This window comes from Salvelinus fontinalis, chromosome 5, assembly GCF_029448725.1.
Source record: "Salvelinus fontinalis isolate EN_2023a chromosome 5, ASM2944872v1, whole genome shotgun sequence".
Classification (NCBI taxonomy): Eukaryota; Metazoa; Chordata; class Actinopteri; order Salmoniformes; family Salmonidae; genus Salvelinus; species Salvelinus fontinalis.
In genome coordinates, this window is record NC_074669.1 from 64,590,902 (window position 1) to 64,615,777 (window position 24,876).

The window sequence follows — 24,876 nt, forward strand, 5'->3', positions numbered from 1 at the left end:
GGAGACTCTCTAATACTGTTCATCAGACAGGAGACTCTCTCTAATACTGTTCATCAGACAGGAGACTCTCTCTAATACTGTTCATCAGACAGGAGACTCTCTCTAATACTGTTCATCAGACAGGAGACTCTCTCTAATACTGTTCATCAGACAGGAGACTCTCTCTAATACTGTTCATCAGACAGGAGACTCTCTAATACTGTTCATCAGACAGGAGACTCTCTCTAATACTGTTCATCAGACAGGAGACTCTCTCTAATACTGTTCATCAGACAGGAGACTCTCTAATACTGTTCATCAGACAGGAGACTCTCTCTAATACTGTTCATCAGACAGGAGACTCTCTAATACTGTTCATCAGACAGGAGACTCTCTCTAATACTGTTCATCAGACAGGAGACTCTCTCTAATACTGTTAATCAGACAGGAGACTCTCTAATACTGCTCATCAGACAGGAGACTCTCTAATACTGTTCATCAGACAGGACACTCTCTCTAATACTGTTCATCAGACAGGAGACTCTCTAATACTGTTCATCAGACAGGAGACTCTCTAATACTGTTCATCAGACAGGAGACTCTCTCTAATACTGTTCATCAGACAGGAGACTCTAATACTGTTCATCAGACAGGAGACTCTCTCTAATACTGTTCATCAGACAGGAGACTCTAATACTGTTCATCAGACAGGAGACTCTCTCTAATACTGTTCATCAGACAGGAGACTCTAATACTGTTCATCAGACAGGAGACTCTCTCTAATACTGTTCATCAGACAGGAGACTCTAATACTGTTCATCAGACAGGAGACTCTCTAATACTGTTCATCAGACAGGAGACTCTCTCTAATACTGTTCATCAGACAGGAGACTCTAATACTGTTCATCAGACAGGAGACTCTCTCTAATACTGTTCATCAGACAGGAGACTCTAATACTGTTCATCAGACAGGAGACTCTCTCTAATACTGTTCATCAGACAGGAGACTCTCTCTAATACTGTTCATCAGACAGGAGACTCTCTCTAATACTGTTCATCAGACAGGAGACTCTCTAATACTGTTCATCAGACAGGAGACTCTCTAATACTGTTCATCAGACAGGAGACTCTCTAATACTGTTCATCAGACAGGAGACTCTCTAATACTGTTCATCAGACAGGAGACTCTCTAATAATGTTCATCAGACAGGAGACTCTCTAATACTGTTCATCAGACAGGAGACTCTCTAATACTGTTCATCAGACAGGAGACTCTCTCTAATACTGTTCATCAGACAGGAGACTCTCTCTAATACTGTTCATCAGACAGGAGACTCTCTCTAATACTGTTCATCAGACAGGAGACTCTCTCTAATACTGTTCATCAGACAGGAGACTCTCTCTAATACTGTTCATCAGACAGGAGACTCTCTAATACTGTTCATCAGACAGGAGACTCTCTCTAATACTGTTCATCAGACAGGAGACTCTCTCTAATACTGTTCATCAGACAGGAGACTCTCTAATACTGTTCATCAGACAGGAGACTCTCTCTAATACTGTTCATCAGACAGGAGACTCTCTAATACTGTTCATCAGACAGGAGACTCTCTCTAATACTGTTCATCAGACAGGAGACTCTCTCTAATACTGTTAATCAGACAGGAGACTCTCTAATACTGCTCATCAGACAGGAGACTCTCTAATACTGTTCATCAGACAGGACACTCTCTCTAATACTGTTCATCAGACAGGAGACTCTCTAATACTGTTCATCAGACAGGAGACTCTCTAATACTGTTCATCAGACAGGAGACTCTCTCTAATACTGTTCATCAGACAGGAGACTCTAATACTGTTCATCAGACAGGAGACTCTCTCTAATACTGTTCATCAGACAGGAGACTCTAATACTGTTCATCAGACAGGAGACTCTCTCTAATACTGTTCATCAGACAGGAGACTCTAATACTGTTCATCAGACAGGAGACTCTCTCTAATACTGTTCATCAGACAGGAGACTCTAATACTGTTCATCAGACAGGAGACTCTCTAATACTGTTCATCAGACAGGAGACTCTCTCTAATACTGTTCATCAGACAGGAGACTCTAATACTGTTCATCAGACAGGAGACTCTCTCTAATACTGTTCATCAGACAGGAGACTCTAATACTGTTCATCAGACAGGAGACTCTCTCTAATACTGTTCATCAGACAGGAGACTCTCTCTAATACTGTTCATCAGACAGGAGACTCTCTCTAATACTGTTCATCAGACAGGAGACTCTCTAATACTGTTCATCAGACAGGAGACTCTCTAATACTGTTCATCAGACAGGAGACTCTCTAATACTGTTCATCAGACAGGAGACTCTCTAATAATGTTCATCAGACAGGAGACTCTCTAATACTGTTCATCAGACAGGAGACTCTCTAATACTGTTCATCAGACAGGAGACTCTCTCTAATACTGTTCATCAGACAGGAGACTCTCTCTAATACTGTTCATCAGACAGGAGACTCTCTCTAATACTGTTCATCAGACAGGAGACTCTCTCTAATACTGTTCATCAGACAGGAGACTCTCTCTAATACTGTTCATCAGACAGGAGACTCTCTAATACTGTTCATCAGACAGGAGACTCTCTCTAATACTGTTCATCAGACAGGAGACTCTCTCTAATACTGTTCATCAGACAGGAGACTCTCTAATACTGTTCATCAGACAGGAGACTCTCTCTAATACTGTTCATCAGACAGGAGACTCTCTAATACTGTTCATCAGACAGGAGACTCTCTCTAATACTGTTCATCAGACAGGAGACTCTCTCTAATACTGTTCATCAGACAGGAGACTCTCTAATACTGTTCATCAGACAGGAGACTCTCTAATACTGTTCATCAGACAGGACACTCTCTCTAATACTGTTCATCAGACAGGAGACTCTCTAATACTGTTCATCAGACAGGAGACTCTCTAATACTGTTCATCAGACAGGAGACTCTCTCTAATACTGTTCATCAGACAGGAGACTCTCTAATACTGTTCATCAGACAGGAGACTCTCTCTAATACTGTTCATCAGACAGGAGACTCTCTCTAATACTGTTCATCAGACAGGAGACTCTCTCTAATACTGTTCATCAGACAGGAGACTCTCTCTAATACTGTTCATCAGACAGGAGACTCTAATACTGTTCATCAGACAGGAGACTCTCTAATACTGTTCATCAGACAGGAGACTCTCTCTAATACTGTTCATCAGACAGGACACTCTCTAATACTGTTCATCAGACAGGAGACTCTCTAATACTGTTCATCAGACAGGAGACTCTCTCTAATACTGTTCATCAGACAGGAGACTCTCTAATACTGTTCATCATCTCTTCTCTTCAGTTCTTTGTCTACTCTATTATAATCCCCATAAAGCAATGCTCTCTTTCTCTCGCTAGCGCGCTCTCTCGGGGGTGGGGGGGGGGGGGATCACTGAGGCAGAACGGACAGAACGGGGGAGAGAGACAGGGGGATGGAGGGAGGGATGGAGGGAGGGAGGGAGGGCTCAGTGACTGTCAGCTCAGGGAGAAGAATCCCTGGGGAGGAGTAAAGGTTTTGAGGAAGACAAGAAAGAGAGAGCGAGAGAGGAGGAGAGGAGGAGGAGAGGACAGGGAATGTTGTTTTGATGTGAGGGTGGTGGCTGGATTGTGGGGGGAAAAAAGAAAGAGCGAGAGATGAGGAGGAAGAAATGGAAAGACAGGAGAAAATAAAGAAAGGTAGAACAGGAAGGAGAGAGATACTCTACTACTACTGTTCTGTTCCTGTCTGTACCTCTCTGTTCCTCTCTGTTCCTGTATGTTCCTGTCTGTTCCTCTCTGTTCCTCTCTGTTCCTCTCTGTTCCTGTATGTTCCTGTCTGTTCCTCTCTGTTCCTCTCTGTTCCTGTCTGTTCCTGTCTGTTCCTGTCTGTTCCTCTCTGTTCCTCTCTGTTCCTGTCTGTTCCTGTCTGTGTCTGTTCCTGTCTGTTCCTGTCTGTGTCTGTTCCTGTCTGTTCCTGTCTGTTCCTCTCTGTTCCTGTCTGTTCCTCTCTGTTCCTGTCTGTTCCTGTCTGTTCCTGTCTGTTCCTCTCTGTTCCTGTCTGTTCCTGTCTGTGTCTGTTCCTGTCTGTTCCTGTCTGTTCCTCTCTGTTCCTCTCTGTTCCTCTCTGTACCTGTCTGTTTCTCTCTGTTCCTGTCTGTTCCTCTCTGTTCCTCTCTGTTCCTCTCTGTTCCTGTCTGTTCCTCTCTGTTCCTCTCTGTTCCTGTCTGTTCCCGTCTGTTATTAACGGTTAATATCTGTTCCTGTCTGTTTCTGTTCCAGGAGGAGATTTCTCCGGGAGTCCCTATTCCCACCCTCAGTACTCCACATATAACGAGTCCTGGAGATTTCCAAACCCCAGCCTGTTAGGTAAGAACCCCTACACCAATCACAGACATTATCCAAACCCCAGCCTGTTAGGTAAGAACCCCTACACCAATCACAGACATTATCCAAACCCCAGCCTGTTAGGTAAGGACCCCTCCACCAATCACAGACATTATCCAAACCCCAGCCTGTTAGGTAAGGACCCCTACACCAATCACAGACATTATCCAAACCCCAGCCTGTTAGGTAAGAACCCCTACACCAATCACAGACATTATCCAAACCTCAGCCTGTTAGGTAAGGACCCCTACACCAATCACAGACATTATCCAAACCACAGCCTGTTGGGTAAGGACCCCTCCACCAATCACAGACATTATCCAAACCACAGCCTGTTAGGTAAGGACCCCTCCACCAATCACAGACATTATCCAAACCCCAGCCTGTTAGGTAAGGACCCCTACACCAATCACGGACATTATCCAAACCTCAGCCTGTTAGGTAAGGCAATAACCCCTACACCAATCATGGACATCATTCAAACCCCAATTAACCAATCAACCGTTCCATCTCAACTCAAAGACACCCCTAATTCTCTATTTAGTGCACTACTTTTGAGCAGAGCCCCTTTGTGTGAATTTGATATTACTGGAGGTTGAGGTTCAGGCTGTGCTGGAAACTAGGTTAGGGGGTTAGGGGGGTTTATAGAGGTCAGGGGTTATACTGTAGACTGTAGATTGTAGAGGTCAGGGGTTATACTGTAGACTGTAGATTGTAGAGGTCAGGGGTTATACTGTAGTCTACACCGACTGTAGATTGTAGAGGTCAGGGGTTATACTGTAGACTGTAGATTGTAGAGGTCAGGGGTTATACTGTAGACTGTAGATTGTAGAGGTCAGGGGTTATACTGTAGACTACACCGACTGTAGATTGTAGAGGTCAGGGGTTATACTGTAGTCTACACCGACTGTAGATTGTATAGGTCAGGGGTTATACTGTAGACTGTAGATTGTAGAGGTCAGGGGTTATACTGTAGACTGTAGATTGTAGAGGTCAGGGGTTATACTGTAGTCTACACCGACTGTGGATTGTAGAGGTCAGGGGTTATACTGTAGACTGTAGAGGTCAGGGGTCATACTGTAGTCTACACCGACTGTAGATTGTAGAGGTCAGGGGTTATACTGTAGACTGTAGAGGTCAGGGGTTATACTGTAGTCTACACCGACTGTAGATTGTAGAGGTCAGGGGTTATAATGTAGTCTGTAGATTGTAGAGGTCAGGGGTTATACTGTAGACTGTAGATTGTAGATGTCAGGGGTTATACTGTAGACTGTAGATTGTAGAGGTCAGGGGTTATACTGTAGTCTGTAGATTGTAGAGGTCAGGGGTTATACTGTAGTCTGTAGATTGTAGCGGTCAGGGGTTATACTGTAGACTGTAGATTGTAGATGTCAGGGGTTATACTGTAGACTGTAGATTGTAGAGGTCAGGGGTTATACTGTAGTCTACACCGACTGTAGATTGTAGAGGTCAGGGGTTATACTGTAGACTGTAGATTGTAGAGGTCAGGGGTTATACTGTAGACTGTAGATTGTAGAGGTCAGGGGTTATACTGTAGTCTGTAGATTGTAGAGGTCAGGGGTTATACTGTAGTCTACACCGACTGTAGATTGTAGAGGTCAGGGGTTATACTGTAGACTGTAGATTGTAGAGGTCAGGGGTTATACTGTAGTCTACACCGACTGTAGATTGTAGAGGTCAGGGGTTATACTGTAGACTGTAGATTGTAGAGGTCAGGGGTTATACTGTAGTCTGTAGATTGTAGAGGTCAGGGGTTATACTGTAGTCTACACCGACTGTAGATTGCAGAGGTCAGGGGTTATACTGTAGTCTACACCGACTGTAGATTGTAGAGGTCAGGGGTTATACTGTAGACTGTAGATTGTAGAGGTCAGGGGTTATACCGTAGACTGTAGATTGTAGAGGTCAGGGGTTATACTGTAGTCTACACCGACTGTAGATTGTAGAGGTCAGGGGTTATACTGTAGTCTGTAGATTGTAGAGGTCAGGGGTTATACTGTAGTCCACACCGACTGTAGATTATAGCGGTCAGGGGTTATACTGTAGACTGTAGATTGTAGAGGTCAGGGGTTATACTTTAGTCTGTAGATTGTAGAGGTCAGGGGTTATACTGTAGTCTACACCGACTGTAGATTGTAGAGGTCAGGGGTTATACTGTAGTCTACACCGACTGTAGATTGTAGAGGTCAGGGGTTATACTGTAGACTGTAGATTGTAGAGGTCAGGGGTTATACTGTAGTCTGTAGATTGTAGAGGTCAGGGGTTATACGGTAGTCTACACCGACTGTAGATTGTAGAGGTCAGGGGTTATACTGTAGTCTGTAGATTGTAGAGGTCAGGGGTTATACTGTAGTCTACACCGACTGTAGATTGTAGAGGTCAGGGGTTATACTGTAGACTGTGGATTGTAGAGGTCAGGGGTTATACTGTAGTCTACACCGTCTGTAGATTGTAGAGGTCAGGGGTTATACTGTAGACTGTAGAATGTAGAGGTCAGGGGTTATACTGTAGACTGTAGATTGTAGAGGTCAGGGGTTATACTGTAGACTGTAGATTGTAGAGGTCAGGGGTTATACTGTAGACTACACCGACTGTAGATTGTAGAGGTCAGGGGTTATACTGTAGTCTACACCGACTGTAGATTGTAGAGGTCAGGGGTTATACTGTAGACTGTAGATTGTAGAGGTCAGGGGTTATACTGTAGACTGTAGATTGTAGAGGTCAGGGGTTATACTGTAGTCTACACCGACTGTAGATTGTAGAGGTCAGGGGTTATACTGTAGTCTGTAGATTGTAGAGGTCAGGGGTTATACTGTAGTCTGTAGATTGTAGCGGTCAGGGGTTATACTGTAGACTGTAGATTGTAGAGGTCAGGGGTTATACTTTAGTCTACACCGACTGTAGATTGTAGAAGTCAGGGGTTATACTGTAGACTGTAGATTGTAGAGGTCAGGGGTTATACTGTAGTCTGTAGATTGTAGAGGTCAGGGGTTATACGGTAGTCTACACCGACTGTAGATTGTAGAGGTCAGGGGTTATACTGTAGTCTGTAGATTGTAGAGGTCAGGGGTTATACTGTAGTCTACACCGACTGTAGATTGTAGAGGTCAGGGGTTATACTGTAGACTGTAGATTGTAGAGGTCAGGGGTTATACTGTAGTCTACACCGTCTGTAGATTGTAGAGGTCAGGGGTTATACTGTAGACTGTAGATTGTAGAGGTCAGGGGTTATACTGTAGTCTACACCGTCTGTAGATTGTAGAGGTCAGGGGTTATACTGTAGACTGTAGATTGTAGAGGTCAGGGGTTATACTGTAGTCTACACCGTCTGTAGATTGTAGAGGTCAGGGGTTATACTGTAGACTGTAGAGGTCAGGGGTTATACTGTAGACTGTAGATTGTAGAGGTCAGGGGTTATACTGTAGACTGTAGATTGTAGAGGTCAGGGCTTATACTGTAGACTGTAGATTGTAGAGGTCAGGGGTTATACTGTAGACTGTAGATTGTAGAGGTCAGGGGTTATACTGTAGACTGTAGATTGTAGAGGTCAGGGGTTATACTGTAGTCTACACCGACTGTAGATTGTAGAGGTCAGGGGTTATACTGTAGTCTACACCGACTGTAGATTGTAGAGGTCAGGGGTTATACTGTAGACTGTAGATTGTAGAGGTCAGGGGTTATACTGTAGACTGTAGATTGTAGTTGTCAGGGGTTATACTGTAGTCTACACCGACTGTAGATTGTAGAGGTCAGGGGTTATACTGTAGACTGTAGATTGTAGAGGTCAGGGGTTATACTGTAGTCTACACCGACTGTAGATTGTAGAGGTCAGGGGTTATACTGTAGACTGTAGATTGTAGAGGTCAGGGGTTATACTGTAGACTGTAGATTGTAGAGGTCAGGGGTTATACTGTAGTCTACACCGACTGTAGATTGTAGAGGTCAGGGGTTATACTGTAGACTGTAGATTGTAGAGGTCAGGGGTTATACTGTAGATTGTAGATTGTAGAGATCAGGGGTTATACTGTAGTCTACACCGACTGTAGATTGTAGAGGTCAGGGGTTATACTGTAGTCTGTAGATTGTAGAGGTCAGGGGTTATACTGTAGTCTGTAGATTGTAGAGGTCAGGGGTTATACTGTAGACTGTAGATTGTAGAGGTCAGGGGTTATACTGTAGACTGTAGATTGTAGAGGTCAGGGGTTATACTGTAGTCTACACCGACTGTGGATTGTAGAGGTCAGGGGTTATACTGTAGACTGTAGATTGTAGAGGTCAGGGGTTATACTGTAGTCTACACCGACTGTAGATTGTAGAGGTCAGGGGTTATACTGTAGTCTGTAGATTGTAGTGGTCAGGGGTTATACTGTAGTCTGTAGATTGTAGAGGTCAGGGGTTATACTGTAGTCTACACCGACTGTAGATTGTAGAGGTCAGGGGTTATACTGTAGTCTGTAGATTGTAGAGGTCAGGGGTTATACTGTAGTCTACACCGACTGTAGATTGTAGAGGTCAGGGGTTATACTGTAGACTGTAGATTGTAGAGGTCAGGGGTTATACTGTAGACTGTAGATTGTAGAGGTCAGGGGTTATACTGTAGACTGTAGACTGTAGAGGTCAGGGGTTATACTGTAGTCTACACCGACTGTAGATTGTAGAGGTCAGGGGTTATACTGTAGTCTACACCGACTGTAGATTGTAGAGGTCAGGGGTTATACTGTAGACTGTAGATTGTAGAGGTCAGGGGTTATACTGTAGTCTACACCGACTGTAGATTGTAGAGGTCAGGGGTTATACTGTAGTCTGTAGATTGTAGATTGTAGAGGTCAGGGGTTATACTGTAGTCTACACCGTCTGTAGATTGTAGAGGTCAGGGGTTATACTGTAGTCTACACCGACTGTAGATTGTAGAGGTCAGGGGTTATACTGTAGTCTACACCGACTGTAGATTGTAGAGGTCAGGGGTTATACTGTAGACTGTAGATTGTAGAGGTCAGGGGTTATACTGTAGACTGTAGATTGTAGATTGTAGAGGTCAGGGGTTATACTGTAGTCTACACCGTCTGTAGATTGTAGAGGTCAGGGGTTATACTGTAGTCTACACCGACTGTAGATTGTAGAGGTCAGGGGTTATACTGTAGACTGTAGAATGTAGAGGTCAGGGGTTATACTGTAGACTGTAGATTGTAGAGGTCAGGGGTTATACTGTAGACTGTAGATTGTAGAGGTCAGGGGTTATACTGTAGACTACACCGACTGTAGATTGTAGAGGTCAGGGGTTATACTGTAGTCTACACCGACTGTAGATTGTAGAGGTCAGGGGTTATACTGTAGACTGTAGATTGTAGAGGTCAGGGGTTATACTGTAGACTGTAGATTGTAGAGGTCAGGGGTTATACTGTAGTCTACACCGACTGTAGATTGTAGAGGTCAGGGGTTATACTGTAGTCTGTAGATTGTAGAGGTCAGGGGTTATACTGTAGTCTGTAGATTGTAGCGGTCAGGGGTTATACTGTAGACTGTAGATTGTAGAGGTCAGGGGTTATACTTTAGTCTACACCGACTGTAGATTGTAGAAGTCAGGGGTTATACTGTAGACTGTAGATTGTAGAGGTCAGGGGTTATACTGTAGTCTGTAGATTGTAGAGGTCAGGGGTTATACGGTAGTCTACACCGACTGTAGATTGTAGAGGTCAGGGGTTATACTGTAGTCTGTAGATTGTAGAGGTCAGGGGTTATACTGTAGTCTACACCGACTGTAGATTGTAGAGGTCAGGGGTTATACTGTAGACTGTAGATTGTAGAGGTCAGGGGTTATACTGTAGTCTACACCGTCTGTAGATTGTAGAGGTCAGGGGTTATACTGTAGACTGTAGATTGTAGAGGTCAGGGGTTATACTGTAGTCTACACCGTCTGTAGATTGTAGAGGTCAGGGGTTATACTGTAGACTGTAGATTGTAGAGGTCAGGGGTTATACTGTAGTCTACACCGTCTGTAGATTGTAGAGGTCAGGGGTTATACTGTAGACTGTAGAGGTCAGGGGTTATACTGTAGACTGTAGATTGTAGAGGTCAGGGGTTATACTGTAGACTGTAGATTGTAGAGGTCAGGGCTTATACTGTAGACTGTAGATTGTAGAGGTCAGGGGTTATACTGTAGACTGTAGATTGTAGAGGTCAGGGGTTATACTGTAGACTGTAGATTGTAGAGGTCAGGGGTTATACTGTAGTCTACACCGACTGTAGATTGTAGAGGTCAGGGGTTATACTGTAGTCTACACCGACTGTAGATTGTAGAGGTCAGGGGTTATACTGTAGACTGTAGATTGTAGAGGTCAGGGGTTATACTGTAGACTGTAGATTGTAGTTGTCAGGGGTTATACTGTAGTCTACACCGACTGTAGATTGTAGAGGTCAGGGGTTATACTGTAGACTGTAGATTGTAGAGGTCAGGGGTTATACTGTAGTCTACACCGACTGTAGATTGTAGAGGTCAGGGGTTATACTGTAGACTGTAGATTGTAGAGGTCAGGGGTTATACTGTAGACTGTAGATTGTAGAGGTCAGGGGTTATACTGTAGTCTACACCGACTGTAGATTGTAGAGGTCAGGGGTTATACTGTAGACTGTAGATTGTAGAGGTCAGGGGTTATACTGTAGACTGTAGATTGTAGAGGTCAGGGGTTATACTGTAGTCTACACCGACTGTGGATTGTAGAGGTCAGGGGTTATACTGTAGATTGTAGATTGTAGAGATCAGGGGTTATACTGTAGTCTACACCGACTGTAGATTGTAGAGGTCAGGGGTTATACTGTAGTCTGTAGATTGTAGAGGTCAGGGGTTATACTGTAGTCTGTAGATTGTAGAGGTCAGGGGTTATACTGTAGACTGTAGATTGTAGAGGTCAGGGGTTATACTGTAGACTGTAGATTGTAGAGGTCAGGGGTTATACTGTAGTCTACACCGACTGTGGATTGTAGAGGTCAGGGGTTATACTGTAGACTGTAGATTGTAGAGGTCAGGGGTTATACTGTAGTCTACACCGACTGTAGATTGTAGAGGTCAGGGGTTATACTGTAGTCTGTAGATTGTAGTGGTCAGGGGTTATACTGTAGTCTGTAGATTGTAGAGGTCAGGGGTTATACTGTAGTCTACACCGACTGTAGATTGTAGAGGTCAGGGGTTATACTGTAGTCTGTAGATTGTAGAGGTCAGGGGTTATACTGTAGTCTACACCGACTGTAGATTGTAGAGGTCAGGGGTTATACTGTAGACTGTAGATTGTAGAGGTCAGGGGTTATACTGTAGACTGTAGATTGTAGAGGTCAGGGGTTATACTGTAGACTGTAGACTGTAGAGGTCAGGGGTTATACTGTAGTCTACACCGACTGTAGATTGTAGAGGTCAGGGGTTATACTGTAGTCTACACCGACTGTAGATTGTAGAGGTCAGGGGTTATACTGTAGACTGTAGATTGTAGAGGTCAGGGGTTATACTGTAGTCTACACCGACTGTAGATTGTAGAGGTCAGGGGTTATACTGTAGTCTGTAGATTGTAGATTGTAGAGGTCAGGGGTTATACTGTAGTCTACACCGTCTGTAGATTGTAGAGGTCAGGGGTTATACTGTAGTCTACACCGACTGTAGATTGTAGAGGTCAGGGGTTATACTGTAGTCTACACCGACTGTAGATTGTAGAGGTCAGGGGTTATACTGTAGACTGTAGATTGTAGAGGTCAGGGGTTATACTGTAGACTGTAGATTGTAGATTGTAGAGGTCAGGGGTTATACTGTAGTCTACACCGTCTGTAGATTGTAGAGGTCAGGGGTTATACTGTAGTCTACACCGACTGTAGATTGTAGAGGTCAGGGGTTATACTGTAGTCTACACCGACTGTAGATTGTAGAGGTCAGGGGTTATACTGTAGACTGTAGATTGTAGAGGTCAGGGGTTATACTGTAGACTGTAGATTGTAGAGGTCAGGGGTTATACTGTAGACTACACCGTCTGTAGATTGTAGAGGTCAGGGGTTATACTGTAGACTGTAGATTGTAGAGGTCAGGGGTTATACTGTAGTCTACACCGACTGTAGATTGTAGAGGTCAGGGGTTATACTGTAGACTGTAGATTGTAGAGGTCAGGGGTTATACTGTAGACTGTAGATTGTAGAGGTCAGGGGTTATACTGTAGTCTACACCGACTGTAGATTGTAGAGGTCAGGGGTTATACTGTAGTCTGTAGATTGTAGAGGTCAGGGGTAATACTGTAGTCTGTAGATTGTAGCGGTCAGGGGTTATACTGTAGACTGTAGATTGTAGAGGTCAGGGGTTATACTTTAGTCTACACCGACTGTAGATTGTAGAAGTCAGGGGTTATACTGTAGACTGTAGATTGTAGAGGTCAGGGGTTATACTGTAGTCTGTAGATTGTAGAGGTCAGGGGTTATACGGTAGTCTACACCGACTGTAGATTGTAGAGGTCAGGGGTTATACTGTAGTCTGTAGATTGTAGAGGTCAGGGGTTATACTGTAGTCTACACCGACTGTAGATTGTAGAGGTCAGGGGTTATACTGTAGACTGTAGATTGTAGAGGTCAGGGGTTATACTGTAGTCTACACCGTCTGTAGATTGTAGAGGTCAGGGGTTATACTGTAGACTGTAGATTGTAGAGGTCAGGGGTTATACTGTAGTCTACACCGTCTGTAGATTGTAGAGGTCAGGGGTTATACTGTAGACTGTAGATTGTAGAGGTCAGGGGTTATTCTGTAGTCTACACCGTCTGTAGATTGTAGAGGTCAGGGGTTATACTGTAGACTGTAGAGGTCAGGGGTTATACTGTAGACTGTAGATTGTAGAGGTCAGGGGTTATACTGTAGACTGTAGATAGTAGTTGTCAGGGGTTATACTGTAGTCTACACCGACTGTAGATTGTAGAGGTCAGGGGTTATACTGTAGACTGTAGATTGTAGAGGTCAGGGGTTATACTGTAGTCTACACCGACTGTAGATTGTAGAGGTCAGGGGTTATACTGTAGACTGTAGATTGTAGAGGTCAGGGGTTATACTGTAGACTGTAGATTGTAGAGGTCAGGGGTTATACTGTAGTCTACACCGACTGTAGATTGTAGAGGTCAGGGGTTATACTGTAGACTGTAGATTGTAGAGGTCAGGGGTTATACTGTAGACTGTAGATTGTAGAGGTCAGGGGTTATACTGTAGTCTACACCGACTGTGGATTGTAGAGGTCAGGGGTTATACTGTAGACTGTAGATTGTAGAGATCAGGGGTTATACTGTAGTCTACACCGACTGTAGATTGTAGAGGTCAGGGGTTATACTGTAGTCTGTAGATTGTAGAGGTCAGGGGTTATACTGTAGTCTGTAGATTGTAGAGGTCAGGGGTTATACTGTAGACTGTAGATTGTAGAGGTCAGGGATTATACCTTAGACTGTAGATTGTAGAGGTCAGGGGTTATACTGTAGTCTACACCGACTGTGGATTGTAGAGGTCAGGGGTTATACTGTAGACTGTAGATTGTAGAGGTCAGGGGTTATACTGTAGTCTACACCGACTGTAGATTGTAGAGGTCAGGGGTTATACTGTAGTCTGTAGATTGTAGAGGTCAGGGGTTATACTGTAGTCTGTAGATTGTAGAGGTCAGGGGTTATACTGTAGTCTACACCGACTGTAGATTGTAGAGGTCAGGGGTTATACTGTAGTCTGTAGATTGTAGAGGTCAGGGGTTATACTGTAGTCTACACCGACTGTAGATTGTAGAGGTCAGGGGTTATACTGTAGACTGTAGATTGTAGAGGTCAGGGGTTATACTGTAGACTGTAGATTGTAGAGGTCAGGGGTTATACTGTAGACTGTAGACTGTAGAGGTCAGGGGTTATACTGTAGTCTACACCGACTGTAGATTGTAGAGGTCAGGGGTTATACTGTTGTCTACACCGACTGTAGATTGTAGAGGTCAGGGGTTATACTGTAGACTGTAGATTGTAGAGGTCAGGGGTTATACTGTAGTCTACACCGACTGTAGATTGTAGAGGTCAGGGGTTATACTGTAGTCTGTAGATTGTAGAGGTCAGGGGTTATACTGTAGTCTGTAGATTGTAGAGGTTAGGGGTTATACTGTAGTCTACACCGACTGTAGATTGTAGAGGTCAGGGGTTATACTGTAGACTGTAGATTGTAGAGGTCAGGGGTTATACTGTAGTCTACACCGACTGTAGATTGTAGAGGTCAGGGGTTATACTGTAGACTGTAGATTGTAGAGGTCAGGGGTTATACTGTAGACTGTAGATTGTAGATTGTAGAGGTCAGGGGTTATACTGTAGTCTACACCGTCTGTAGATTGTAGAGGTCAGGGGTTATACTGTAGTCTACACCGACTGTAGATTGTAGAGGTCAGGGGTTATACTGTAGTCTACACCGACTGTAGATTGTAGAGGTCAGGGGTTATACTGTAGTCTACACTGACTGTAGATTGTAGAGGTCAGGGGTTATACTGTAGTCTACACCGACTGTAGATTGTAGAGGTCAGGGGTTATACTGTAGACTGTAGATTATAGAGGTCAGGGGTTATACTGTAGTCTACACCGACTGTGGATTGTAGAGGTCAGGGGTTATACTGTAGTCTACACCGACTGTAGATTGTAGAGGTCAGGGGTTATACTGTAGACTGTAGATTGTAGAGGTCAGGGGTTATACTGTAGACTGTAGATTGTAGAGGTCAGGGGTTATACTTTAGTCTACACCGACTGTAGATTGTAGAGGTCAGGGGTTATACTGTAGACTGTAGATTGTAGAGGTCAGGGGTTATACTGTAGTCTACACCGACTGTAGATTGTAGAGGTCAGGGGTTATACTGTAGACTGTAGACTGTAGATTGTAGAGGTCAGGGGTTATACTGTAGTCTACACCGACTGTAGATGTCAGGGCTTATACTGTAGACTGTAGATTGTAGAGGTCAGGGGTTATACTGTAGACTGTAGATTGTAGAGATCAGGAGTTATACTGTAGACTGTAGATTGTAGAGGTCAGGGGTTATACTGTAGTCTACACCGACTGTAGATTGTAGAGGACAGGGGTTATACTGTAGACTGTAGATTGTAGAGGTCAGGGGTTATACTGTAGACTGTAGATTGTAGATTGTAGAGGTCAGGGGTTATACTGTAGTCTACACCGTCTGTAGTTTGTAGAGGTCAGGGGTTATACTGTAGACTGTAGAGGTCAGGGGTTATACTGTAGACTGTAGATTGTAGAGGTCAGGGGTTATACTGTAGACTGTAAATTGTAGAGGTCAGGGGTTATACTGTAGACTGTAGATTGTAGAGGTCAGGGGTTATACTGTAGACTGTAGATTGTAGAGGTCAGGGGTTATACTGTAGACTGTAGAGGTCAGGGGTTATACTGTAGTCTGTAGATTGTAGAGGTCAGGGGTTATACTGTAGACTGTAGATTGTAGAGGTCAGGGGTTATACTGTAGACTGTAGATTGTAGAGGTCAGGGGTTATACTGTAGACTGTAGATTGTAGAGGTCAGCTGTAGTGTTGTGTCCGTAGAGATAATTACATGACTTAACTTGGGGATAGAACCCGGGTTTTTTGTTGTTGTTGTTGCGTGGACTTTGAAGGCTTCCACCATTTTAAAGTAGTCGACCCAGGTGGGGATTCCTATGGGGGGGTTAGGGAGCGATCAGTCTTATGAGCAGAGCAATGTCTTCATCTTCTTCTTCTAATAGGATGCTATGGTTTGTTAATGGTTTTACACTATATGACCGCCACCTAGTGGCCACAATAAAATAATGCCCCACAATATATAGTGCAGGACTTCAGCCCTGGAGGTGGCAGTAAATCACCATTATTAGATTGAGCCTCTTTTTCAAATACAAAAGTAGAAGAAGAAGAAAATGGATTACTTCGAAATGGAGGAGCAGGCCTCAACGGCCGCTTGCCCCCGTGCTGTCGCAGACGCCATTATTGAGGACTTACGTCAACGTTGAGTTCTCTAACTAACCTTACGGTTGTGTCTGTGTCAGAGATGAAAGGTCAGGGGTCACAGGTCAGGGTTTTAGAGGTTATTAACCTGTAGTGATGTCCTCTCTCTCAGTGTTCCAACAGGACTATGGGAGGTCAGAGATCAGGGGTTAGAGGTTATTAACCTGTAGTGATGTCCTCTCTATCAGTGTTCCAACAGGACTATGGGAGGTCAGGGGTCAGAGGTCGGGTTAGAGGTTATTAACCTGTAGTGATGTCCTCTCTATCAGTGTTCCAACAGGACTATGGGAGGTCAGGGGTCAGAGGTCAGGGGTTAGAGGTTATTAACCTGTAGTGATGTCCTCTCTCTCTCAGTGTTCCAACAGGACTATGGGAGGTCAGAGGTCAGATGTCAGGGTTTTAGAGGTTATTAACCTGTAGTGATGTCCTCTCTCTCTCAGTGTTCCAACAGGACTATGGGAGGTCAGAGGTCAGATGTCAGGGTTTTAGAGGTTATTAACCTGTAGTGATGTCCTCTCTCTCAGTGTTCCAACAGGACTATGGGAGGTCAGAGGTCAGGGGTTAGAGGTTATTAACCTGTAGTGATGTCCTCTCTCTCAGTGTTCCAACAGGACTATGGGAGGTCAGGGGTCAGAGGTCAGGGGTTAGAGGTTATTAACCTGTAGTGATGTCCTCTCTCTCAGTGTTCCAACAGGACTATGGGAGGTCAGGGGTCAGAGGTCAGGGTTTTAGAGGTTATTAACCTGTAGTGATGTCCTCTCTCTCTCAGTGTTCCAACAGGACTATGGGAGGTCAGGGGTCAGAGGTCAGGGTTTTAGAGGTTATTAACCTGTAGTGATGTCCTCTCTCTCAGTGTTCCAACAGGACTATGGGAGGTCAGGGGTCAGAGGTCAGGGTTTTAGAGGTTATTAACCTGTAGTGATGTCCTCTCTCTCTCAGTGTTCCAACAGGACTATGGGTCTCTGCTGGGGACGGAGATTGGCTGTTCTTCTGGGCTCTTCACCGCCAGCCAGACGGGACAGATGCAAGGTAGGATTACATTTTTTGGGGGGGGGGATTGCAGACAGACAGACAGACAGACAGACAGACAGACAGACAGACAGACAGACAGACAGACGATGAGGCTGACAGGCTGACAGGTAGAGGTACAGGGGAGGTAGGTGTCAGTGTGTGATTGATGGATATGACAGGTATCCACGAGGGGAGTGTTTGTCACAGGGGATTAGCAGCGCTGCTCTCACCCAGCACTAACTGTGTGTGTGTGTGTGTGTGTGTGTGTGTGTGTGTGTGTGTGTGTGTGTGTGTGTGTGTGTGTGTGTGTGTGTGTGTGTGTGTGTGTGTGTGCGTAGGGTCGCCGTACTACTACAGCGCGGCATCGCGAGGGGCGGGACCGGCTGCCACGGCATCTGCCTCCGCCTACGACCGCCACTGACCCCGCCCCAAACGACGAAGAGGAGGATGAGGAAGAGGAGGAAGAAAAGAGAGATAGCACCAGCACTGTCCAATACTAGCCTGCCTACTGACAGAAGAGGAGGAAGAGGAGGACGAGGAGGAAGGAGAGGAGGAGGAGGAGGAAGAGGAGGAGGAGGATGAGGAGGAGGAACAGGAAGGAGGAAGGAGAGGAGGAGGAGGAAGTGAATGAAGAGGAAGAGGAGGACGAGGAGGAGGAAGGAGAGGAGAGGAGGAGGATGATGAGGAGAAACAGGAAGGAGGAGGGGAGAGGACGACGAGGAGGAAGATCTGCTTTACATCAGTAAACTCCCGACTGCACGCTTTTGATTGACACTCGAGCCGACCAATCCCTGCTGAGCTGATACACTGAGCTATTGCACCTGTTATAAACAGGATGGATGTACTCACAGAGACTGATCCCAGGTCAGATTGGACATGTTACCACCTAATGGGCAGGGTTAGGATCTGGGGAGGCCAAGCTGATCCCAGGTCAGATTGGACATGTTACCACCTAATGGGCAGGGTTAGGATCTGGGGAGGCCAAGCTGATCCCAGGTCAGATTGGACATGTTACCACCTAATGGGCAGGGTTAGGATCTGGGGAGGCCAAGCTGATCCCAGGTCAGATTGGACATGTTACCACCTAATGGGCAGGGTTAGGATCTGGGGAGGGCAAGCTGATCCCAGATCAGATTATTGGTATATACACCGGGACTATTCGAACTGTAGTCCAGAGCTCTCCTGGTTGTCATCCTGTCCCTCTGACCAGGGACTGATTCAGACCTGGGGACATCAGGTAACTAGACTGTCTGGTCAATCACTGACGTTATTAATCAATTAATCAATGAACTAGTAGCTCGGGAGACTCGATACCCAGCAGAGTTTAAGAGACCTGGAGAGATGGAGCTGAACAGCCTCCACATTACAGCCTGATGAGTACAACATGGAGGGAGGGAATCCCAAAGAGTATCTCCTTTCTCCTGAAGTGTACACTCGTTCACTACCCTCCAAACAAAATCTAAAAACCATTGGATTGGTAGAGGATTTTTTTTTATTGTTTTGTTATACCAGTCATTTCCTTTGAACTCAGTGAAGGGAAAGTGAAGAAAGTGCCCACTTTGGGAGGAAGGACGACGGACAGACGGACAGACAGGCGGACAGACAGACAGACAGGCAGGCAGGCAGGCAGGCAGGCAGGCAGGCAGGCAGGCAGGCAGACAGACAGACAGACAGACAGACAGACAGACAGACAGACAGACAGACAGACAGACAGACACATAATAGGGACTTCCTATTATGTGTCTGTCTGTCTGTCTGTCTGTCTGTCTGTCTGTCTGTCTGTCTGTCTGTCTAGAGTTTCTGGTGAATAAGAGATATATATATATATATAAAGAGAGAGAGAGTAATATATTTAAATCTCTTTTCGCTGCACTCAAAAGTGACTGTATAATTACGGCTCCGTCGTTCCGTTTTTTAGAAGTGATTTCCATTATTTTCCCACATCCTGAATATGCTAAAGAGTAACCAGGAAGTAGCAATGGTGGCCACTCCCCTTCCTCTCTCTCTCTCTCTCCAAAATCCCCAAAGATAGTGGTTCCCCCCCCCCCCTCAGTGTGGCTGACTAACGACAAGAAGCACAAAGTGACCCAAATCACCTTCATATAGACGCCATTTTGACTTCTTCTCCTTCTTCTTCTCCTTCTTAGTGCTTGTCTTCCATTAGACGCTCGTTCTTCAGTGGGGAGAATAAACCAAAGCCTTTTGTTTAATCCCCCCCCCAACCCCCCCCCCCCCCCCCCCCCCTTTCCTCCTCTATGTGTTCTGCGCTGTGACAATGCATGAGTTAGGTCTTTACTGATACGCTGACCAGTATGCAGGGAACTGTTCCCTAGTCACTGATCTCAGGTCAGTTATATATCCCCCCCCTCCTCCTCCTCTAATGGTTAAGGACCTGGGGGGAGGATAAACTGATCCCAGATCTGTGGTTAAGAGCAGGTTCTAGCCTTAGTGCCATTTCTCCCGTACCGGCCGTCTGTATGAGATGTGTATATTAAACACTTAATAAAAAAGGACTTCAATAAAGTCTAGATATCAATATTCGATTTTGAAATATTCATGATATTTAAACATTTAGATTTTAGTGACAAACAAACAAACAAACAAAAAAAAGAGAATTAAAGGTGTGTAGTTTTTAGCCTTTGTCTGAGAGTGACTTGTTGTTGTTTTGGATACTCTCTGCGTGTGTGTGTGTGTGTGTGTGTGTGTGTGTGTGTGTGTGTGTGTGTGTGTGTGTGTGTGTGTGTGTGTGTGTGTGTGTGTGTGTGTGTGTGTGTGTGTGTGTGTGTGTGTGTGTGTGTGTGTGTGTGCGTGCGTGTGTGTGTGCGTGCGTGTGTGCGTGTCTGCGTGCGTGCGTGCGTGCGTGCGTGCGTGCGTGCGTGCGTGCGTGTCTGTGTGTCTGAACGTAGTGTGTGGATGCTACAATGTAGTTGTAGCTGCCTGGTTGGAAGGAACCAAAACTGAACAGAAAGATATACATATATATATATATGGTAAAGCTACGGAAAACTACGGAACAAACTGTTGTTTTAATCTCTGTTGTAAGATAAATAGCGATAGAAAATAATCCTTCACTTACACGTCTGTAGACCTTATTACAGTTGTTTTGTATGCACCTCTAAACCCCGTACCATGGTTCGCCTCGATATGGGTCTACCCTGTGGAGTTAGCTTTACTAGAACGGACATTCTACAACCACTAGACATTCTAGAAGCACTGGACATTCTAGAACCACTAGACATTCTAGAACCACTGGACATTCTAGAACCACTAGACATTCTAGAAGCACTGGACATTCTAGAACCACTAGACATTCTAGAACCACTGGACATTCTAGAACCACTAGACATTCTAGAACCACTAGACATTCTGAAACCACTAGACATTCTAGAACCACTAGACATTCTAGAACCACTAGACATTCCAGAACCACTAGAAGGGACATTCTAGAACCACTAGAAGGGACATTCTAAAACCATTAGACATTCTATAACCTCTAGACATTCTATAACCTCTAGACATTCTAGAACCACTAGACATTCTACAACCACTAGACATTCTACAACCACTAGACATTCTACAACCACTGGACATTCTAGAACCACTAGACATTCCAGAACCACTAGACATTCCAGAACCACTAGAAGGGACATTCTAGAACCACTAGGAGGGGCATTCTAGAACCACTAGGAGGGACATTCTAGAACCACTAGAAGGGACATTCTAGAACCACTAGAAGGGACATTCTAGAACAACTAGAAGGGATATTCTAGAACCACTAGAAGGGATATTCTAGAACCACTAGAAGGGATATTCTAGAACCACTAGAAGGGACATTCTAGAACCACTAGAAGGGACATTCTAGAACCACTAGAATGGACATTCTAGAACCACTAGAAGGGACATTCTAGAACCACTAGAAGGGACATTCTAGAACAGTATGGGATGGCTACAGTCCAGTGTACAGATTTCACACACTGCGTCTCAAATGGCACCGTTTCTCTGCAACAGCAGCCAGTGCACTACATGGGAAACAGGGGGCCATTCGGGACGCAGGTCTTGTCCGTTCTACTAAACTCTAACTCTGTAGTGGAACCCATCCTTAACATTCTCTCTCTCTCTCTCGATTCTGAGGCATTAGATCCTGAAACTCACCAGCTGACTAAATAAGGTGCCTTTAGGTTTATACCTGAACACTCCCCTACTGACCACGCGTCACTAACACTCCCCTACTGACCACGCGTCGCTAAAACAAGTGCCACTGATTTACACAGACACAAAATGGCTGCCCCTAGCTAGAGCCCGAATGGAGGTTCTTTCCTGGAGCCAAACCAACCTGGCTACACCCCCATGACCTCCAGGCTGGGGTCAATAGGTCAACATATCATCATGACATAATCCAATTGGACAATGAACAGGAAGTGAGTTATGTCGGGACAACCAATTGGAATACAGACTTTTAGAGCAGAATTTGCATATTAGCAGCAACTTATAACAACTCAGAGTCATACAGGCTACTTAATCAAGCACAGAAAACCCAGACACAATCATGTAGCGGAAGGCTAGGCTATCACTCGATCATCATGAAATATGTCAGATATTTCTTTAATTTAAAACTATCACTCGATCATCATGAAATATGTCAGATATTTCTTTACTCTAAAACTATCACTCGATCATCATGAAATATTTCAGATATCTCTTTAATTTAAAAGTATCACTCGATCATCATGAAATATGTCAGATATCTCTTTAATTTAAAAGTATCACTCGATCATCATGAAATATGTCAGATATTTCTTTAATTTAAAACTATCACTCGATCATCATGAAATATGTCAGATATTTCTTTAATTTAAAACTATCACTCGATCATCATGAAATATGTCAGATATTTCTTTACTCTAAAACTATCACTCGATCATCATGAAATATTTCAGGTATCTCTTTAATTTAAAACTATCACTCGATCATCATGAAATATGTCAGATATCTCTTTAATTTAAAATTATCACTCGATCATCATGAAATGTGTCAAATATCTCTTTAATTTAAGATAAGACAATAGTGACTTCAAACTGTGATTAACTAATACTCAGAACCTTTCTCTGGTCCTCCAGTCTTTTCTTTTACTCAGAACCTTTCTCTGGTCCTCCAGTCTTTTCTTTAACTCAGAACCTTTCTCTGGTCCTCCAGTCTTTTCTTTAACTCAGAACCTTTCTCTGGTCCTCCAGTCTTCTCTTTAACTCAGAACCTTTCTCTGGTCCTCCAGTCTTCTCTTTAACTCAGAACCTTTCTCTGGTCCTCCAGTCTTTTCTTTAACTCAGAACCTTTCTCTGGTCCTCCAGTCTTTTCTTTAACTCAGAACCTTTCTCTGGTCCTCCAGTCTTTTCTTTTACTCAGAACCTTTCTCTGGTCCTCCAGTCTTTTCTTTAACTCAGAACCTTTCTCTGGTCCTCCAGTCTTCTCTAACTCAGAACCTTTCTGTGGTACTCTAGTCTTCTCTAACTCAGAACCTTTCTCTGGTCCTCCAGTCTTCTCTTTAACTCAGAACCTTTCTCTGGTCCTCCAGTCTTTTCTTTAACTCAGAAACTTTCTCTGGTCCTCCAGTCTTTTCTTTAACTCAGAACCTTTCTCTGGTCCTCCAGTCTTTTCTTTAACTCAGAACCTTTCTCTGGTCCTCCAGTCTTCTCTTTTCTTTCCTTTTACTTCCTTTCTTATTTCTCTGTATTTCTTTATTTTCATTCTCTTGAGACTTTAACTTTTTTCTTTGCAGATACACACACACACACACACACACACACACACACACACACACACACACACACACACACACACACACACCACACACACACCACACACACACCACACACACACCTCACACACACCCCGCTAGTGTCAATTTGAAGGAATATCGACCGTTGGACAGACATTCCCCTAGAGGAAGTGAACAGAGTCATCATCTCTTCATCTCCACTCCATCTAAAGCCCTTCAACTCAACTACACAAGGACACCGAGGCTGCGTCCTAAAATAGCACACTATTCCTTATATAGTGCACTACTTTAGACCAGAGCCCTATTCCCTATATAGTGAACTACTAGTGACCAGAGGCCTATTCCCTATATAGTGCATTACTTTAGACCAGGGCCCTATTCCCTATATAGTGCATTACTTTAGACCAGAGACCTATTCCCTATATAGTGCATTACTTTAGACCAGAGCCCTATATAGTGCACTACTTTAGACCAGGGCCCTATTCCCTATATAGTGCACTACTTTAGACCAGGGCCCTATTCCCTATATAGTGCATTACTTTAGACCAGAGCCCTATTCCCTATATAGTGCACTACTTTAGACCAGAGCCCTATATAGTGCACTACTTCAGACCAGAGCCCTATATAGTGCACTACTTTAGACCAGGGCCCTATTCCCTATATAGTGCACTACTTTAGACCAGAGCCCTATATAGTGCACTACTTTAGACCAGGGCCCTATTCCCTATATAGTGCACTACTTTAGACCAGGGCCCTATATAGTGCACTACTTTACACCAGAGCCCTATATAGTGCACTACTTTACACCAGAGCCCTATATAGTGCACTACTTTAGACCAGAGCCCTATATAGTGCACTACTTCAGACCAGAGCCCTATATAGTGCACTACTTTAGACCAGGGCCCTATTCCCTATATAGTGCACTACTTTAGACCAGAGCCCTATATAGTGCACTACTTTAGACCAGAGCCCTATATAGTGCACTACTTTAGACCAGGGCCCTATACAGTGCACTACTTTAGACCAGGGCCCTATATAGTGCACTACTTTAGACCAGGGCCCTATATAGTGCACTACTTTAGACCAGGGCCCTATATAGTGCACTACTTTAGACCAGGGCCCTATATAGTGCACTACTTTAGACCAGGGCCCTATGAGTTCTTGTCACTATAAAGAGTACAGGGTGCCATTTGGAACGTATCCATTGTATCGTTCTGGAACACGTTGCTCTGACCTCATTGGCTCACGGACAGAGAGGGAGGGTTTCCATTGGTCGAGGGGTCTTATTTGATTGACAGGCGTGACATTGAGGGTCTGTCACTGTGGGTGGTACTGTACCGCACAGTGGGGCAGAGGCCACACACACGACACACACACACACACGACACACACACACGACACACACACTCCCTTTGTCCTCTGCAGAGCGGTGAAACCCCTAGTCCCCTGGGGACACACAACCTGCTGTTCCATCACAACCTCTCCCTGCTCCCTCTCTCCTTCTCCTGTCTCCCTCTCTCCTTCTCCTGTCTCTCTCTCCCCCTGCTCCCTCTCTCCTTCTCCTGTCTCTCTCTCTCCCTGCTCCCTCTCTCATTCTCCTGTCTCCCTCTCTCCTTCTCCTGTCTCTCTC

At 44.6% G+C, this 24,876-nt stretch overlaps 1 protein-coding gene across 2 annotated transcripts in view; it reads left to right on the forward strand.

The window, feature by feature from the left end:
* pax5 (paired box 5) overlaps positions 1-19,702 on the forward strand; it is a gene marked incomplete at its 5' end in the record, with an annotated part of 45,637 nt that extends 25,935 nt beyond the window's left edge. The window contains 3 exon segments of one of the 2 annotated variants that reach the window (XM_055924146.1): positions 4,334-4,420; positions 17,402-17,491; positions 17,812-19,702. In XM_055924146.1, coding sequence (XP_055780121.1) covers positions 4,334-4,420; positions 17,402-17,491; positions 17,812-17,894 — 260 coding nt within the window. 2 annotated transcript variants of the gene reach the window in all.
* Positions 19,703-24,876: the final 5,174 nt, after the last annotated feature.